We start from the raw sequence: 15,805 nt of genomic DNA on the forward strand, positions 1-15,805 counted from the left end.
ATATATGTGTCAGAGATCCATCATATAGAGTTCTTGGTGGTAGAATATATATGTCAGAGATCCACTATCCATAGCTGTGATCTTTTCTCACACATCAGTTGGAACTAACTTTTAAATACTATAATTTAGAAAATTAACCCAGCCTCTAAAAATGTATTAGTGGTACTAACTGGTTTTTCTTCTCTTTCCAGGAAGAAATGAAATTTTAGCAAGCTTGTGCCCTCAGGTTTTTGGGTTGTATCTTGTGAAGTTGGCTGTAGCCATGGTGCTTGCAGGAGGTGTTCAGAGAAAAGATGCTGCAGGCACTCGAGTTAGAGGTCAGTATAGATGTCCCTCCTCCTCTCTTGTGCATGTAGAAGTAATGGTTTTCCTTTTACTTCTTTTTCATATCATATGAGATCAATGTAAAGCTTGTTATAAAATACAGTCAACACAAACTTTGATTCCTGTAGCAATGAGCATCAAGGCATGTGCAACATAACTGATACTAGCAATCCTTACCTTACAAAACTGCAGTTTAACTATTGCAGGTTATGAGGCCTACACTTATTTAATTCTATGCATGTGTATGTGTATATGCACTTTAAAAGCGTACTGCACTTTACACACAAGCCATGTAGGCAAATCTGGAACAGTGAATGGAATACACAGAGCAGATGGCTGTGATCTTTTCTGCCACAAAATATACAAGTACAAGTACACATAGAAAGAGGTTTTTTGTACAACAGAATGTTGATGAACATTGCTTCAGATTTCTGCAGGTTTATTGTGTCTTGTTTGTTGATTTCCTATAAAGTAATCAGTTTGGCAAACATGTCTACATTTTTTCTCTACAAGGTGAATCTCATCTTTTATTGGTTGGAGACCCTGGGACAGGAAAATCTCAGTTTCTGAAATATGCAGTAAAGATTACCCCACGATCTGTACTTACAGCAGGAATTGGATCCACAAGTGCAGGTAAATACTGATTATGTCATAATCCAGAGAGAGCATACTAAAATGAGTGGGAAGAACAATCCCTCTCCCCCCCAGCACACACCTTTAATTTTCCACAACAAAACCACACCCATTCTGATGGAGGGAAGCAATCAGTATTTTAATTTTAAAAATTTCTCCCATCAACTAGCCCAAATGTGCTACACTTTCTCATGGCCTGCTAAAATCCTGCACAAGTACCAGTTTCCCCTTTCCCCAATTCAAACTCTTTCCCCAGTTTGAGAACTCAATTGCTACTGAAACACAGCTGCCCCACATTTTTCTAGTGTGCATATTTGCCTTTTCTCATTCTCACCCTCTCTGTAGCTGAAAGTTTTCGGACTCTACATCCTGCCTGGGTTTCTTGGCACCTGTGCTTCCATCTTAAATAAAATGGGGTTGGGGAGGAGTTGCTGTTGAAGGAAGGTAGTAGCAGACACTGGTTGGTCAGCCTGTTTGCACTAGGGGCAGAGTTCCCTAGTCCTGAAGATGGTCCAGTAATTAGTGAGGTAGAGAGTATTTGAGGTTCCACAGTTTTTTATATTAAATGTGCCATTTAAACTAGTTGAGTTTTAGTTAACCAGGCAGTTAACCAAGTTTTAGTTAACCAAGCAGTATAGCACTTGCCAAGTCACTCAGAGGGAAACAGAACATGGGTTCAAGTACTGCTGGTAGCAGAAGCTGAAGAGACTGCTTCAAAGCTATATAGATGTGTTTGTATGTAGAGAAATCATTGCTCAATAGAACAAATGCTTCGCAAGTACAAGGTGTCTGTTTTCACCCCCAGTAGCCTTTTCAATTTAAAAAAATTAGAGAACTGCCACTCACAGCACTATGCTTGCTTGGTCAGGAATGCCTAGTGGCCTGCCAGCGGCTTAATAGTTTGGAGGCTGGAAAAAAGAGGTGGTCACTCCCTTGGTAGACCACAGCATGTGGCTTGTAGGCTGTATTCAGCTTGATAAGTGTGCTGCCCTGATCAAACTGAAAACCATGCAAGAGTCTTCTGGGTAAGAACAATAGTTGGGTTGATAGAATGAATGTGGCTAATCCAACCAATCTTCCATCCAAGTTTGAAGCCTTCATCCAGCTTAAGTAGCTTTTGTGTTGGGGGAAAAGCTACTGAAATTGGAAGAAAGCTTCAAACTTTGCTCAGTGTCTTTCCTGTGGCTAGGATCTAAAGAGCCACATACCTGGATCTGTGTGCCCAGGATGTTTTGGAGCTTGTTTCTCAGCCTTCTCTTTGTTCCCTCTCTGAGCCCCATATATTTTACTGACCACCATTAATGGGGTAGGGATGCTGCTATCCCAGCACACATATGGAAGATAGCAGATAGCCATCTGGTTCCTAACATACAAATGGGTGCTTTAACCGCAGACACATGTAGGTATTTACTGTTTTCAGAATAGATGCCAATTTATCTAATCTTGTGTGAATATGTGAAATGGGAAAACTCTATCAGAAATTAATAATGTACATACTTCATCTTGCCATTTATATATACATGAAGAGCATACATATTTTCATAAGTTTAGTATAGACTCAACAAAACATCAGGAAATTACTTAAAAATAGTTTTATTTATACATCCAATCAAATATTTTTCCCTTATAAACTTTCTACAGGATATTGCGGGGGGAGCGGGGGGTTAAACAAAATCTTCACATTTTTTGAATATGTAACTTAAATGTAACTCCAGGAAAGAAGTTCTGCTGCTGTTGGAGACAGACAGTGTATGGTGTGGGCTTTTTCAAAACACAATTTAACACATACATAGCAAGGAAAGGAAAGGTAGCTGGTCACATGCAGTCCATATGAGATTCTAGCATAACATTTAGCGAATTTTCTGACGTTGACCACCCTTTTGAAGCAGAGGGCAATGCATCTGTAGAAAGGAGTGACTGGAGGTTTGGATTGCTGCTCTCTGCATCTGTCAGCTTTTCAGTGTTGTCCTCCCAGTTAATGTGGAATCTTGTGACCCTGGGGTTGGATGCCAAAATGTTCCTCTGTAGCTGGAAGACAAGGTTAACTGATATTTCAGAATTACATCATGCATTCACAATTTTAAAGCAGTCCTAGAAATTTCTAGACAAGCAACGGAAAATTAATCTCTTGCAGGTTTAAAATAGTACTGCATTTAAGCGTGAGCTCTGAAGGAATTAGTCTTATGAACAGTTTTACAGAAAATGCTGGGAGCACAAACAGAAAAAACAATTCTTCCCTTTTTTGTTCTGTGATACATAAAGTAGAAAATAGAAATGACTTGAACATGGAATAAATATTGCCACTTCTAACCACACAAAACATAGTTATCTGACATCATCTCAATCCAGCTATCACATGGAAAACTACTGGAAACAATTGTGTAAGAGTTTCCCCAAGTGACAGCATCACTCAAGATGCTCAGCAGTTTCAAGCTAACAAAGCCCCTTACATCTGGTGGCAGCAGCAGCAGCACAGTGGGATTCCTCATGAAAGGGATGCTCTGACAAGCTGTTCTTGCACATTACGCCTATTGTCACAGAAAAGCTTCATCCAAGGCACTCATAACAAGAGTATCAACCTTTAGAGCATAGCTGTCAAACTTGTGGCCCTCCAGATGTTATGGACTACCGTTCCCATCATCCCCTGCCAGCATGGCTAATTGCTCATGCTGGCAGGGGATGATGGGAACTGTAGTCCATAACATCTGGAGGGCCACGAGTTTGACAGCTATGCTTTAGAATATGCTCGATATTTATTTAGTTTAGTTGTCTGGAATATTTGTATCCAGCTTTTCTCCCACACTGAGGGCTCAAAGCAACCGACAAAAAAAGCTTAGACATGCCACCAGGCATTCCCCCAACACAAACTTCAAATAGGTAGTCAACCACAAGCTCAGGACTAACAGTCCCATAGTTTTTGCCTCTGGTCCAGCCAGACTTTAAATTACCTGCAGAGTTCACAGGTTACCTAGAACAGAAAGAAGAGGCTTCCTATGACACCATGTGTGAACCTGAATTTGTGGGTGTCTCTTGCGATGAAATCTTTGCTCCCTGGATGCTGTCTGGAGCTTCTCACTGCAAATGAGATCCAAGGGCTTGCTTCACTCAGCAGAAGCCGGAAGCAAATGAGTCTATCTGCTCTTATTTATTTACAAAATGTATAATTTGAGGCAATCCTTAAAATTTAAGGATTCTATCTTAGAGCACACCGCTCCACAAGACACAGCCCCGTCAGCCTATTCCCCTGGTTTTTGCTGTTTTGATTTAGGTCTTCTCCTGATTGCTTCTTTTCCTTAGCTCAGATTGTCACACTCCGACAGGCTGCAATGTTCTACTATGTGAACTCATGTTATGCACAGCTGTTAAACCAATTATGGAAGAGCTTACTGTCTGTACAGGCTCTGCTATCAACTATTTAATTTTTCCCAAATGACTTATCTTTTAAAAATTCTTTAAGGGGTTGTCTGCTTGTTAGAATGTAAACTGCACATTTTCAGCACACTACTTCCCTTAAACAGCTGTATTTTCACAATTAGTGTAGTGATTTTAAAGAAAAGCCCACTTAATTTTGAATGCAGTCAAGCAATATGACTGCAGTACTTTTACTAGGAACAAATGGAAAAGCAGAATGGGTTAGGCATCCAGCTGTAAGTTACTGGAATTATGTCCAGTGTTAGGTCAGATTTTTATGTTACTGGAGAATTAACACACTTGGACATTTTATTTTTGCAAGCTGAAACATTAACATTTGAAGAATAAAAAAAATATTAATCAGATAATGCTTCTAAAGCACTGGGAGCAGCAGTGGTGTAGGAGGTTAAGAGCAGGTGCACTCTGATCTGGAGGAACCAGGTTTGATTCCCAGCTCTGCCGCTTGAGTTGTGGAGGCTTGTCTGGGGAATTCAGATTAGCCTGTGACCTCCCACACACGCCAGCTGGGTGACCGTGGGCTAGTCACAGCTTTTCGGAGCTCTCTCAGTCCCACCCACCTCACAGGGTGTTTGTTGTGAGAGGGGAAGGGAAAGGTGATTGTAAACCCCTTTGAGTCTCCTATAGGAGAGAAAGGGGGGATATAAATCCAAACTCTTCTTCTTCTTCTAAAGAAAATAGTGTACTCACAGCTGACCTATGGCAATTGCAGAAGGTTTTCAAGTCAAAAGAAATTTATATGTTGCCTTTCTCTGTGACCTTGGACTTCCTCAGTATTCTCCTACTTAAATAATATGCTTAGCTCCTGAGATCTCATGAGATCAGGCTAGCCTGGGCAATCTAAGTCAAGCCAAAAGAAAGTAGCACCCAGTCCTTAACCTGCATAGAAGCCCCTGCCCATCCCATAATTCCATATTCATGTTTATTCTTAGAGGCGTATGTACAATTTGTTATACAGGCTCAGTTGCACAGATTTCTGGATTGAACGCAACATTAATACAGTGATGGAGACTGAGCATGGAGTCAAATTCAGCCCTTGATTATCTACCAGAATTATACTGATTAGTTGCTAAGGGTGCACTCCTAAGATGGTCTACTTAAAAATAAAGCCCATGTTATTCAATGGAATGTTCCACTGGGAAAAAAAATCATTAGGACTGCAGCCTAAATTAGTAAATAGGTAGACAAGATGACTATGGATTTAAAGGCAAAGTCATCAAAAGCTAGTATGTAGGAATAAATGCATCCTAGATATAAAATTGAGCAGTGCCACTAATTAATAACTCAAGATGAATTCAGATTGACACAGTCCCTCTCTGATTTCTCAGTCAGGTCATTACTTTTCTTGCATATATGATTGGTCAAGTTGTTTATGCTTTTTATTTAACTTCTGATTTTAAAATGACTTGCTGATTATATTCAGTCTGTTTCCTTGTTTACAAAAACAGAGCATCTCCTACCTTAGAAAAGTCTGGTTTTACAGGAGGATTTTCTCTCAGTTCTGTTTCTGTATATTCATTGTTTACATAATAGCCAACTCTAATAAATTCTTGACCTCTGTAGGTGCAAGTGATTAATACAACTGTAACTCCTACGGCATCTGCATCAGGAATGAGTCCTGGATTAGGAGCATCTGCCTGCAGCAAAAAGAAAAGAAAAGCAGAGCAGTGTTTGTTAAGAATCTCCCACTTAAAAAAATTAAATCATTATAGACAACGGAGATTTTCAGTGCAAGCATAAGCAGAGTTACACCTTTCAAAGCCCATTGACTTCAGTGGACTAAGAAGAGCATAACTCTGCTTAAGTGGCACTGTTGACATAGTATATAAATCATTAAACATTTCAATTAAGGTTAAATTAACATCTTCCTTAAATTGTTGCAGGAGGACCTAGATTTACTCTGAGTTCAGTTTTAAATGTTGTGAAGATTTGTTTTTCAATTCATCCCCCCTACTCCTCCATAAAATATCTTGGCTACAAGATCAGGAGCACACATGTTTATATTTGGCATGCATTCTCTTTTAGACCACACTGCCTTAATTCTTCAATGTAGGATAGGTTCAATCACAAGCCACAAAACTACCTAATGTCAAACATAAGACCCAGTTAGTCAGGTTCTTAAATTATACATCCTCAATGTTGAAAATCACCCATATGTATAATCTGGATCAAGCCCAGAGTAATGGATAATTGTGTGTGTGGGGGGGGGGGGTAACTGTCCCCCCTGCGCAGCCATATCCCTCCCAGTTGCTACTCATTTCCACGTTACCGACGACAACCAGAGACACACAAGGAGAGTAATCACATTTCCAGCTGACTTGGATGTAGACAGTCATACAGCACCTAAAGTTATTCCAAAGTTTCAAAGACACAGTATCTATCATTTTTCATGTTAAATTAAGATAAGCCAATTAGTGTCATGTAACCTTAAAACTTGTACACTTTATTATATAAGGTTCAGATCAAATAATTCATTTAACAGTTGGAGTTTGTCTTAAATGAATGAGCTCTAAAGGTTTTCACTCGCACAGCACTTTTACAAAATAACCTCAGAACTCATACGTGTACCTTTATACAGTGTAGGCAACGCTACTACTGTACTTGCTCCCACATCTTAGGGTTGCCAGCCTCCAGGTGGTAACTGGAGATCTCCTGCTTTTACAACAGGCAACAGAGATCAGTTCATCTGCAGAAAATGGCTGTATGACATTATAACCCATTGAAGTCCTTCCTTTCCCCAAACCCTGCCTTTCTCAGGCTCCACTCCCCACAATCTGAAGCTGGCAACCCTAATTCCAATACATGTAAGAATTTGTCATGTGATTTATTGTCAGATTAATATACCAAGCAATTAACACCTAGCTCCTTCACATGTGTGGCATATAATAAAGCCAGTGAGAGCCAGTGTTGTGTAATGGTTAAGAGTATCAGACTAGTATGTGGAAGACCCATGTTCGTCCCCATATATGCTATGAAAGCTTGCTGAGTGACTTGGGCCAGTCACATTCTGTTAGCCAGGCTATCTCACTGGGTTGTTGTGAGGATACAGCGGAGGAGAAGGGAATGAATTTAAGTTTCTTTAGGCCCCGATTGGAGAGAAAGATGAGGTATGGATTAAATAAGTAAATAAAAACAGCATTCCAAACAGTGTGAATAGAAGCTTCTACACATACTCATCCAGGGTATTTACAAAAAACAACCTGGGGTGGAAAGTGACTCTTGTTTCTTCTGAATTAGACGGAATGTCACTAATCTCTCCCACTTGTGACCAGTGGGTTTGCATGCTTTGTCAGGGGGTCAGAGATCTGTGTTCCTTAATAGCAGAAACTCTTACAGTTATATCTACATTCATATTGGAAGCACTCTACCCATTTAAACAGCCATTCATTCTCCCCATCAATATGTACATGCAACATAGCTGACTAATCCAAAGAGGTAGGGTCATATGAAGAGGAACTATCAGAATGACTCTGGGGAATGGATTGATATATAGAAGAATCTAATGCATATCTGGAAAGAGACAGGTTAGTAGTTAACTAAGACTTAAATAAGGAATACCTGGAAAGAACAAGGCCATACAGATGTATTGTAATAAGCTCTGTTCACATGTTATATTGAATGAATGTACATCCTGTATGTATGTGCATATACCTGTTTGTAAGAAAAAGCCACATGCATTAACATTTCAAATAAAAATGGAACCTGGATAAACATGTGGTTTAAATCACATTCAACTGTACATGCACTGAATGTTGCAGAAGAACTACTCAACCCACATAAAAAGAAAAATTAAATGTACAGTACACATGGATGTACATGGACGTACTGCAATTGGTGAACAAGGCTAGATTGTATGCACATTTGATGTAACTTGTGGACAGGGCTATAACAATCAGTCATTTGATGTAACTTGTGGACAGGGCTATAACAGTCAGTCATTTCTGTTTCAGAGGAAAGAGATTCATACTCCAAACTCTCAATAATAATAATAACCACCAGTGCATATCTGAGGTGGCATGAGTATGCCTTGTTTTTCTGAAAACGTTCCTTCACTCCACATATACCCCTACAAATATCACAGTAAAACAGGTAATCAGTTCACTTTGCTTTTACTATCTGCTTTGGCAGCTGTCTCCACACGGATGCCATACTGCTGCTTAGAAGTGGCTATTTGTACACTAGTATCTAAATTGGCAAGGGATATCCAGCTTTGAGCTAAAGCTTTGACTTGCCAAATTAAGCAAGTGATGATACTGATCTTCACTGGCATTTACAATGTTAGGATTTGTGACTATTTACAATGGATGATTTTTTTTTAAAGAGCAGTATTCAAACATAAGCACCACTGGTAGTATTTGCAGTGTTTAAACAAAGAGACTTACCTGAAATACAAACATGTGTCTTCCTGCAGGAACAGGGCCCACCAAAACAGAATCTAAAACTTGGTCATACTCCTCACTTTCTGCTGAGCCCACATAAATAATTTTCCATTCCAAATCTACATTACAAAAAGAAAAGTTTAGAGTAAATATGCACGAGGTCAGTATTTTCGTTTTACTCAAACCCCCACACCACCTCCAAAGCATGTGGTACTTTCCACCTTTCCCTTTGCAATCATTTCTTGTTTTTAGGTCTCAAAATCAGATATTATAATCATACACAGGCTCAAGTATTGTGCAAATCAATAGAATTTATTGCCAAGAAAATGTTTTACCACTGAAGTGCTGATTGTTTCTCAAGCCACAGTGATATAGCTGCTAACAACTGAAAGGTCCTGGCTCAAGAATGTCTTTCTAGTATCAGAGGACCATGCCTGCTATATTAGGTTCTGGGGAACACAAGACAGGATAATGCTGCTGCAGTTGTCTTTGTGGGTTTTCTAGTGGCACCTGGTTGGCCACTGTGGAACAGACTGCTGGGCTTGATAGTCCTTGGTCTCATCCAGCATGAGTTTTTTTATGTTGTAATGCAGAATACAGGATGACCTGCAAGACATCCTCATTTTATTTTCACACCAGCATGTGAAGCAAGATAGGCTGAGGGATGGTGCCTTAATCAAGATCATCCACTAAGCTTCATAGCCAGTTACAAACTCTATCCAAAATGTTTTGCAATTGCGAAGATGACTGGACCAGTTTCATCCCTCTAAAGTGATGAAGTATTTGGCCCACCTGGACTGTGGACTAGCTTCTGAACCAATGAAAAGGAAGTGGAGGAAAATAGAACAATTAATCCTTTTACCACCTTTCCTAGTTTTGGAATTAATACAGATGTCCCTTTCACATTCCTTTCAGTGTCTCACTGTTGTCAGTAAATGAGCATGAAAACACACCACAAATCCAGTAAACCCACAGATCCTAAATTAAGTTACAAGACAATGTCTTGGGGTACTCATTCACAGCATAGTGTCATTTTGAACAGGGTCAGCATAGGTTGAGGTGACATCCAAGACCCAGGGTTTACTGCAAGGCACATGGCCGGTGCCACGTGCCTGCCCCACATCTGCCTGCTTACCACTCACTCTCCCAGCTGCATGTGCTGTCAGGAGAAGTGATGGAAGCAAGCTGAAGGATGCACAGGTGGGTGGGCAGGAAGAGGGTACAAGCACAGTGCATGGCCACAGGCAAGATCTCAGGCACTCTTAGCCCAGGGCCTCTCCACCCAAAACCTGCAACCGTACCTGATTTTATAGAATTTAATTTCAGGGAAAAGGGTAATACTCATTTCTTTCCTAACCTTCTCCACTCCAGATGACTGAAGAGGGAGTCTGGCTCCCAATTACCATGTTATTTGTACAGTTCTGCTTCTAACTCTGTGTGTGTGTCTATGCGCATGCGTACACACACACAGGTTTTGATTCCACTGCAGGGCAATCTTTTTTCATGTGGCTTTCATTGTCACTGAATACAGAGGCATTTGTAGTGCCAACAAAGCACCCACAAGGTAGTTTTCTTTGTGCTTTCTTTGCCTCAATACTCCACTGCCACTACCCTGTAGTATCACAGGGTTTAAGAACATTAGCAGTAGATTATCAGTACAAGATGATTTATCTGTTGGTTTTTCTAAATTCTCAGCTTTCTTTTTTTAATAGTTATGACTGGAGCAGCTTTTGTTGTAGCAATAAAAGGGGAAGGCATGTCTCCTCAACAAAAGGTTAGCAGTTTTTGTTTATTTTGAATGAAAATGGGAATTCAGAGAAATTATCAGATATTTACTACAGTGCTGTAGGGACATCAATTGCTGATTTTACAAAAAGCCTGAAAAAGCCCTCTGATGGTTTAGGAGAAATGGCAAAACCATTAATTTTGCCATCTAGACAGCATCCAAAAGTGCCTTGGTTCCACTCTTTCTAAAGAGATCATTCAAAACCTGGGTTGGGAAAGATCACAGCAAGACAGAGAGGGAAACATGAAGGGGTGGTGTGTGGATGCTCCCCCAAAATACAATGCTCCACTTTGATAAACCTGCACGTAGAAACCCCTTGCACCACAGTTCAACACTTTAACATCACTGCAAGCAAGTCAGCCTTCAAGTCAGTTTTTGTGTAATACTTTAGTATCTAGTGATATATTCTTACTGGGTAGGACTACCTTGGGAGGCCAGATGGGAGCTCACCCTGGTTCCAGAGGGAATGTGGTTGACCACTCTGTGAGTTCCTGCACATCTCACTTTTCTGGAGAAACCACTCTAACAGCAGACGATAATACACTACTCTGAGTCTTTTTAAGTTTCTAAAAACACCTTCTCTAGAATGGGTATGTTTACAAGAGCTATAACAGCACCAATAGGATATTTTACTATTTGTAAAGTAACCAGCTGCAGCATCCTTGCTGATGGATGGCTCGCTTTCAGCACCACGTGCAGCAATTTACCATCCATCCGGGGATGCTTTAAAAAAACTAATCCCACCATTCAGCCCTCTGCTCTAACAGGCTAACAAGGCAAGGGGGAGCCGCTGAACTTGTGGCGGCTTCCTGGCTTCGTTTGCGCTCCCGAGGGCAGGCGAGTTGTTCTCGCTGAGCCCTCCTTCTCCTCTCGCGTACGCGCCCGATAACCCACGAACAACATCACAATGCTGGCAACATGGCTGCTGCTGCTCTCACCACTCAAACAAGTTCCTTGCAACTTAAGGCTTCTCCTTCCCGGGACTCGGCGGCTGCCCTTCGCTCACGCAGCAAAGGACCCCACCGCCCCACCCCCGGCGGTGCAACCCCGGGGCACCTCCGCTCTTGCCAGGGACAGGACCCCAAGCTTTTGAAGCAAGTGGCAAGCCCCCGTCCCTTTCATTCGGCGAAGGCGAGAACTGCTCAAACAGCCGCAGCACTAGCAGCAGGCCTTTGCAAAGTTTAAGCCCGGAAAGGGCTCATCCAGCCGCCTAAAAACCACGGCGGGTGAAGCCGTACTCACCTTCCGACAGGTCCTCTATGCACTCGAAGGTGATTTCGAACTGGAAAGGGTTGTAGAAGGGAGAAGGATTATCCAGCACTACTACATTGTTCACCTGAACCTTTGCCATATTTTGGGGAGGATCTCCAACAATAGTAGCGGCGCGTTACCGCAGCCCTACAAAGTCCAAAGGATTCTCTCTCTGCAGAGATCACGCGCCAGTGCCAGTAAAACAGCAAGCTTGCAGTGGGGTGAGTTGAAGAACTTTTTCTCTTTCCTTATTTTTTGCTCTCCTCTTTCGGAAAAATTTTTTACAAGACCACACTGTTTTGCAGCTTTCCTACTACACTAAACTACAGCCCATTCTGCTCTGTTAACTGGCAGCGCCGGCGCTCATTGGCTACATGCTGAGCTATGACCCGCCTCCTGGAGCAGAAGCTTCCCTGTCAGAGCAAGATGGGCTTCCGCGGCTAGGCTGGACTGGGAAATATTGGCTGGTGCTCCACCTGCTGGACCAGAGGAAAGCCAAGGTTGGGAGCAAACTCGGCGCAGCTCCAAGGAAACTGCCCTTAATTCAACATTATTGATTGCGGGGGCGGTGGGGAAGAATAATGATTCTTACTTCAAAAGGTGGCTTCCTTCTAGTTAATATTTCCTACTTTGGGGGGGAAAAACATTTAGCAGCTTTATTTTAATTTTTTTCCACCTTGCCAATAATATCAAACCAGAAGAGTTAACATAGTAGTCTGTTGCAGAAAAAAATAAACAGGAGTCTTGTGGCACCTTAAAGATAGATGAGATGCTATTCCACCATGGGAAGACTTGAGCCCACTTCATCAAATTTTGTAATAATGGGATGAATACATGTGCACGGCTTCCAGTAAACCCGCACAAATTAGTTTCTGCTTCTCCCAGCAAGGCCTGTATAGGAGGGTTCTCACTTGGTTCTAGTGCTGTGTGTACAATTTCCTGTGTGTATGAAGCAATAAAGTTGCCTGTTGGCTGAAGCTGCCAGAATCTCATATGTACTGACCGAAGTTGAATCGTTAAGCGTAATCCTACACACCAGGCTCCACGGGATGCTACGGATAAAGTATCATAAGTCACCTAAATAGTTGCTGTGCTTATGTAACCTCAGCTTCTGTGGGTTCTGTGGGGCAGAACCTGGAATGAGTTGCAAAGAACCAAATTTAAACAAAATGGTTTACTTTTCTTTACAATTAACACTTTTAAAACATCAACATTTAACGTAACAATTCAAGGTCCTGTTCAGGTTGCATTTCAAGTCCTTCTATTTACAGTCTACTGATATTGCCAAGTCCAAATCTTCTTTGCAAGTTGGCTGGCTCCTGAAGACTCCAAGGGCTTGATGAACAGGTTGCAACATGATGAAGGTCTCCAGGAGAACTCTCACCCATTACAACCACAAAAGTGTTAAACCGCCAACAAGGTGTTAAGGGCTTATAGAAATCAAGGTCCGAGTCTGGTAGCCTTGTTCTTCTGCAAAAGAGCTCTTTCAGCCTCTCTGCTGCTCCGAGTCTCCACCCCTTACTGGGTCAACCCATTCTGGGCCAACCCATTCTGGGCATGGGGGTTACACTTAGTGTTGATCATGTGACATTCTTGGAAAAGTTTGTTCTGGTTTCTGATGGTTTAAATGTGCTTTTGTGGCATATGAGAACATGGTCTGGAATCTGGTAAAGTGTGCAAATAGCATTACAGCCCGTGTAAGTTTTCTGTGTAAGGCATGTGCTTTTTAAAGACTTATTGTTAAACACATCCCACTTCTCTGAGCAGTGAGACGTCCCAAGGGATTTACCCAGTCGGATTACCTTTGTAAGAAAGATCACTGGAGACTGGCAGTGTTTTTTAAATAATAGTTGCTTTATTTATAGATATACAAGCACAGATGGGAAGCAAAGAGGCTGGGCAGCAGATCTACTACCCACAGCAGATCCCCAGAGGAAAAGAGAGCTCATGCAACCCCATGGTGCAACCTTCCTGCCTTCCTTGTGTGGGGTGACTTGGGGTGGCCTTAGAGGGGTGATCAACTGCCCCAAGCCCCTAATGGCTATTTTTAAAGTCATGGCTGACAAATAGCAACCTTGTAGGGTTTTCAAGGCAAAAGGTGTTTGAAGCTGGTTTGCCATTGCATATCTCCAGTTTGGTTGCTCTCAAGCTATTACAGTAACCCTTGGAGAAAATTGTACCAATTTTTGCACTAGAGGGAAGAGAGTCCTCCTTGAATTTTTGAGATGATCCCTTTGGCAGCCATTTTAAAAAAATCTACAGGGCTTGTAGATTTCATTAAATTCCTCTGTAATTTCTTCCATAATTCAAACAATGGATTAAAACAGTGGTGGTGAACCTATGGCACAGGTGCCAGAGATGGCACTCAGAGCCCTCTCTGTGGGCACGCACAAACAGAGTGCCCCCCTCACATCTAGGCTGGCCTGGGCCGCTGGGCTCGATTATTAGCATTAAACCTAGTTTTGGGGAAGCAGTGTAGGTAACTCTGTTAAGCGCTGTTAAACCCCACTGATTTTCATGCAAAGAACTAAAACATGATTCTTTACCTAGGAGTAAGCTTGGTTGCTGGCAATGGGGCTTGCTTCTGAGTAAACCCTCCTAGAAGAGTTGCACGGTTGCTTCAAAGCAAAGCCACCGATTACCACCAAGCTTACTCCTGAGTAACACACACCTTGGAGCCAACCGGTTTTTCTAAACTAACACCTCAGTATTCAGGTTAAATTGCCATGTTGGCACTTGGTTATAAATTAGTGGGTTTTGGGTTGCAATTTGGGCACTTGGTCTCGAAAAGGTTCACCATCGCTGGATTAAAATAACTGAGGGGGATAGTTGATTGAGAAATTTGTTTCCCTCTCTCACTCTCTCAATTGCTTGCAACATACCATGTCTTGTGGAAGACAATGAGCATGGTTGGCCATCATTGGGCTGCTTGGGGTGGGGGTCCCTCAGTTGGAAAGTTTATAAGCACCTGTCAACAAGCTGTGGCAGTACCTTGCAGGAGGCTGCTCATCTAACCCAAACTTGAACAGTATAAGGAGCACACACAATATGCTACTTTATTCTGACTCACATTATTGGTCCATCAAGATCAGTATTGTATCCACAGACTTGCATGTGGCTCTTCAGGTACCTGTGGAGGTCTTTTACATTACTTACCAGCTTGTCCATTTAAGGGGAGGGACTTGGGACTGAGTCTGAGATCTGAAGATGCTCTAACCACAGAGCCCCACCTTCTCAGGAGGCATTTTTATCCCTGCCTTCCTGCAGCGTACAGGTGTGGGGGATTGGGGCACACATAGTCACCCATTCCCAACTCAAATTAGGTTTTAATTCCCAGATTCTCAATTGAAAGAGATTTTAGGAAAAGTGTAATTAAAGAATAGTCTCTCCCAATGGTTCCCTATGTGCTAACAGTATTTTTGAGATGACCACCTACTGGCTGTTTCCCTCCTGAAAACCCTCTTGGCACCAGTCAGAACTGTTCCCTTCACTTTATGTATGGGTTTCCTGGGGAGGTGGGGGGCAACTTCTCTAGAAATACGCAGGAGGCACTGCAAAGCCATTATTTTCCAGCAGGATAGATTTGATTTACATCACGATTTAAATCACTAGTCAGCAAGACAACTATAATCATGGTTTTCTACATAAAGACTCATTCTTGCTGGTATAATCTTAATATTTATATCTAGATGAAAGTTTCATTTTTAGAATAATGCCTGTCTTACCCATAGGTAGAGGAACCTCATTAAAATATTCCCAAACTTGGTCTCTTTTATGGTCTGCTGCCGTTATAGATTTTCTCCTTCAGGGAAAGAATAATATACCAGTAATAAACTTCAGGCTATACACACAAACATCCCAAGACTTGTGGAATATTATGCTCAAAAGGTTTGAGTTTCACTGTTACTGCTTGCCCCTCCTTCCTCACATTTAACTCCTTATGCAGCTCTATTCCATTCCAAACAATCTTCCATTAATTGAACTTCTTGAAGCCAGTAAGGGG

General features: G+C 41.8%; 2 protein-coding genes across 3 annotated transcripts in view; one reads left to right on the top strand and one right to left on the bottom strand.

The window, feature by feature from the left end:
- The window catches only part of MCM9 (minichromosome maintenance 9 homologous recombination repair factor), a 52,166-nt gene that overhangs the window by 8,599 nt on the left and 27,762 nt on the right, over positions 1-15,805 (top strand). For both annotated transcript variants that reach the window (XM_048492166.1, XM_048492157.1), the window contains exons 6-7: positions 192-317; positions 838-957. In XM_048492166.1, the coding sequence (XP_048348123.1) occupies positions 192-317; positions 838-957 (246 nt within the window). The remainder of the gene's footprint in view (positions 1-191; positions 318-837; positions 958-15,805) is intronic.
- ASF1A (anti-silencing function 1A histone chaperone) lies at positions 2,535-12,164 on the bottom strand. Its single transcript, XM_048492179.1, has 4 exons — positions 11,794-12,164; positions 8,769-8,884; positions 5,847-6,023; positions 2,535-2,985 (listed from the first exon to the last, which is right to left on the bottom strand). The coding sequence occupies exons 1-4, from the start codon at positions 11,900-11,902 to the stop codon at positions 2,773-2,775; spliced, it is 615 nt and encodes a 204-aa protein (XP_048348136.1). The 5' UTR covers positions 11,903-12,164; the 3' UTR covers positions 2,535-2,772.

This window comes from Sphaerodactylus townsendi, linkage group LG01 (assembly GCF_021028975.2).
Source record: "Sphaerodactylus townsendi isolate TG3544 linkage group LG01, MPM_Stown_v2.3, whole genome shotgun sequence".
NCBI classification, from domain to species: Eukaryota; Metazoa; Chordata; class Lepidosauria; order Squamata; family Sphaerodactylidae; genus Sphaerodactylus; species Sphaerodactylus townsendi.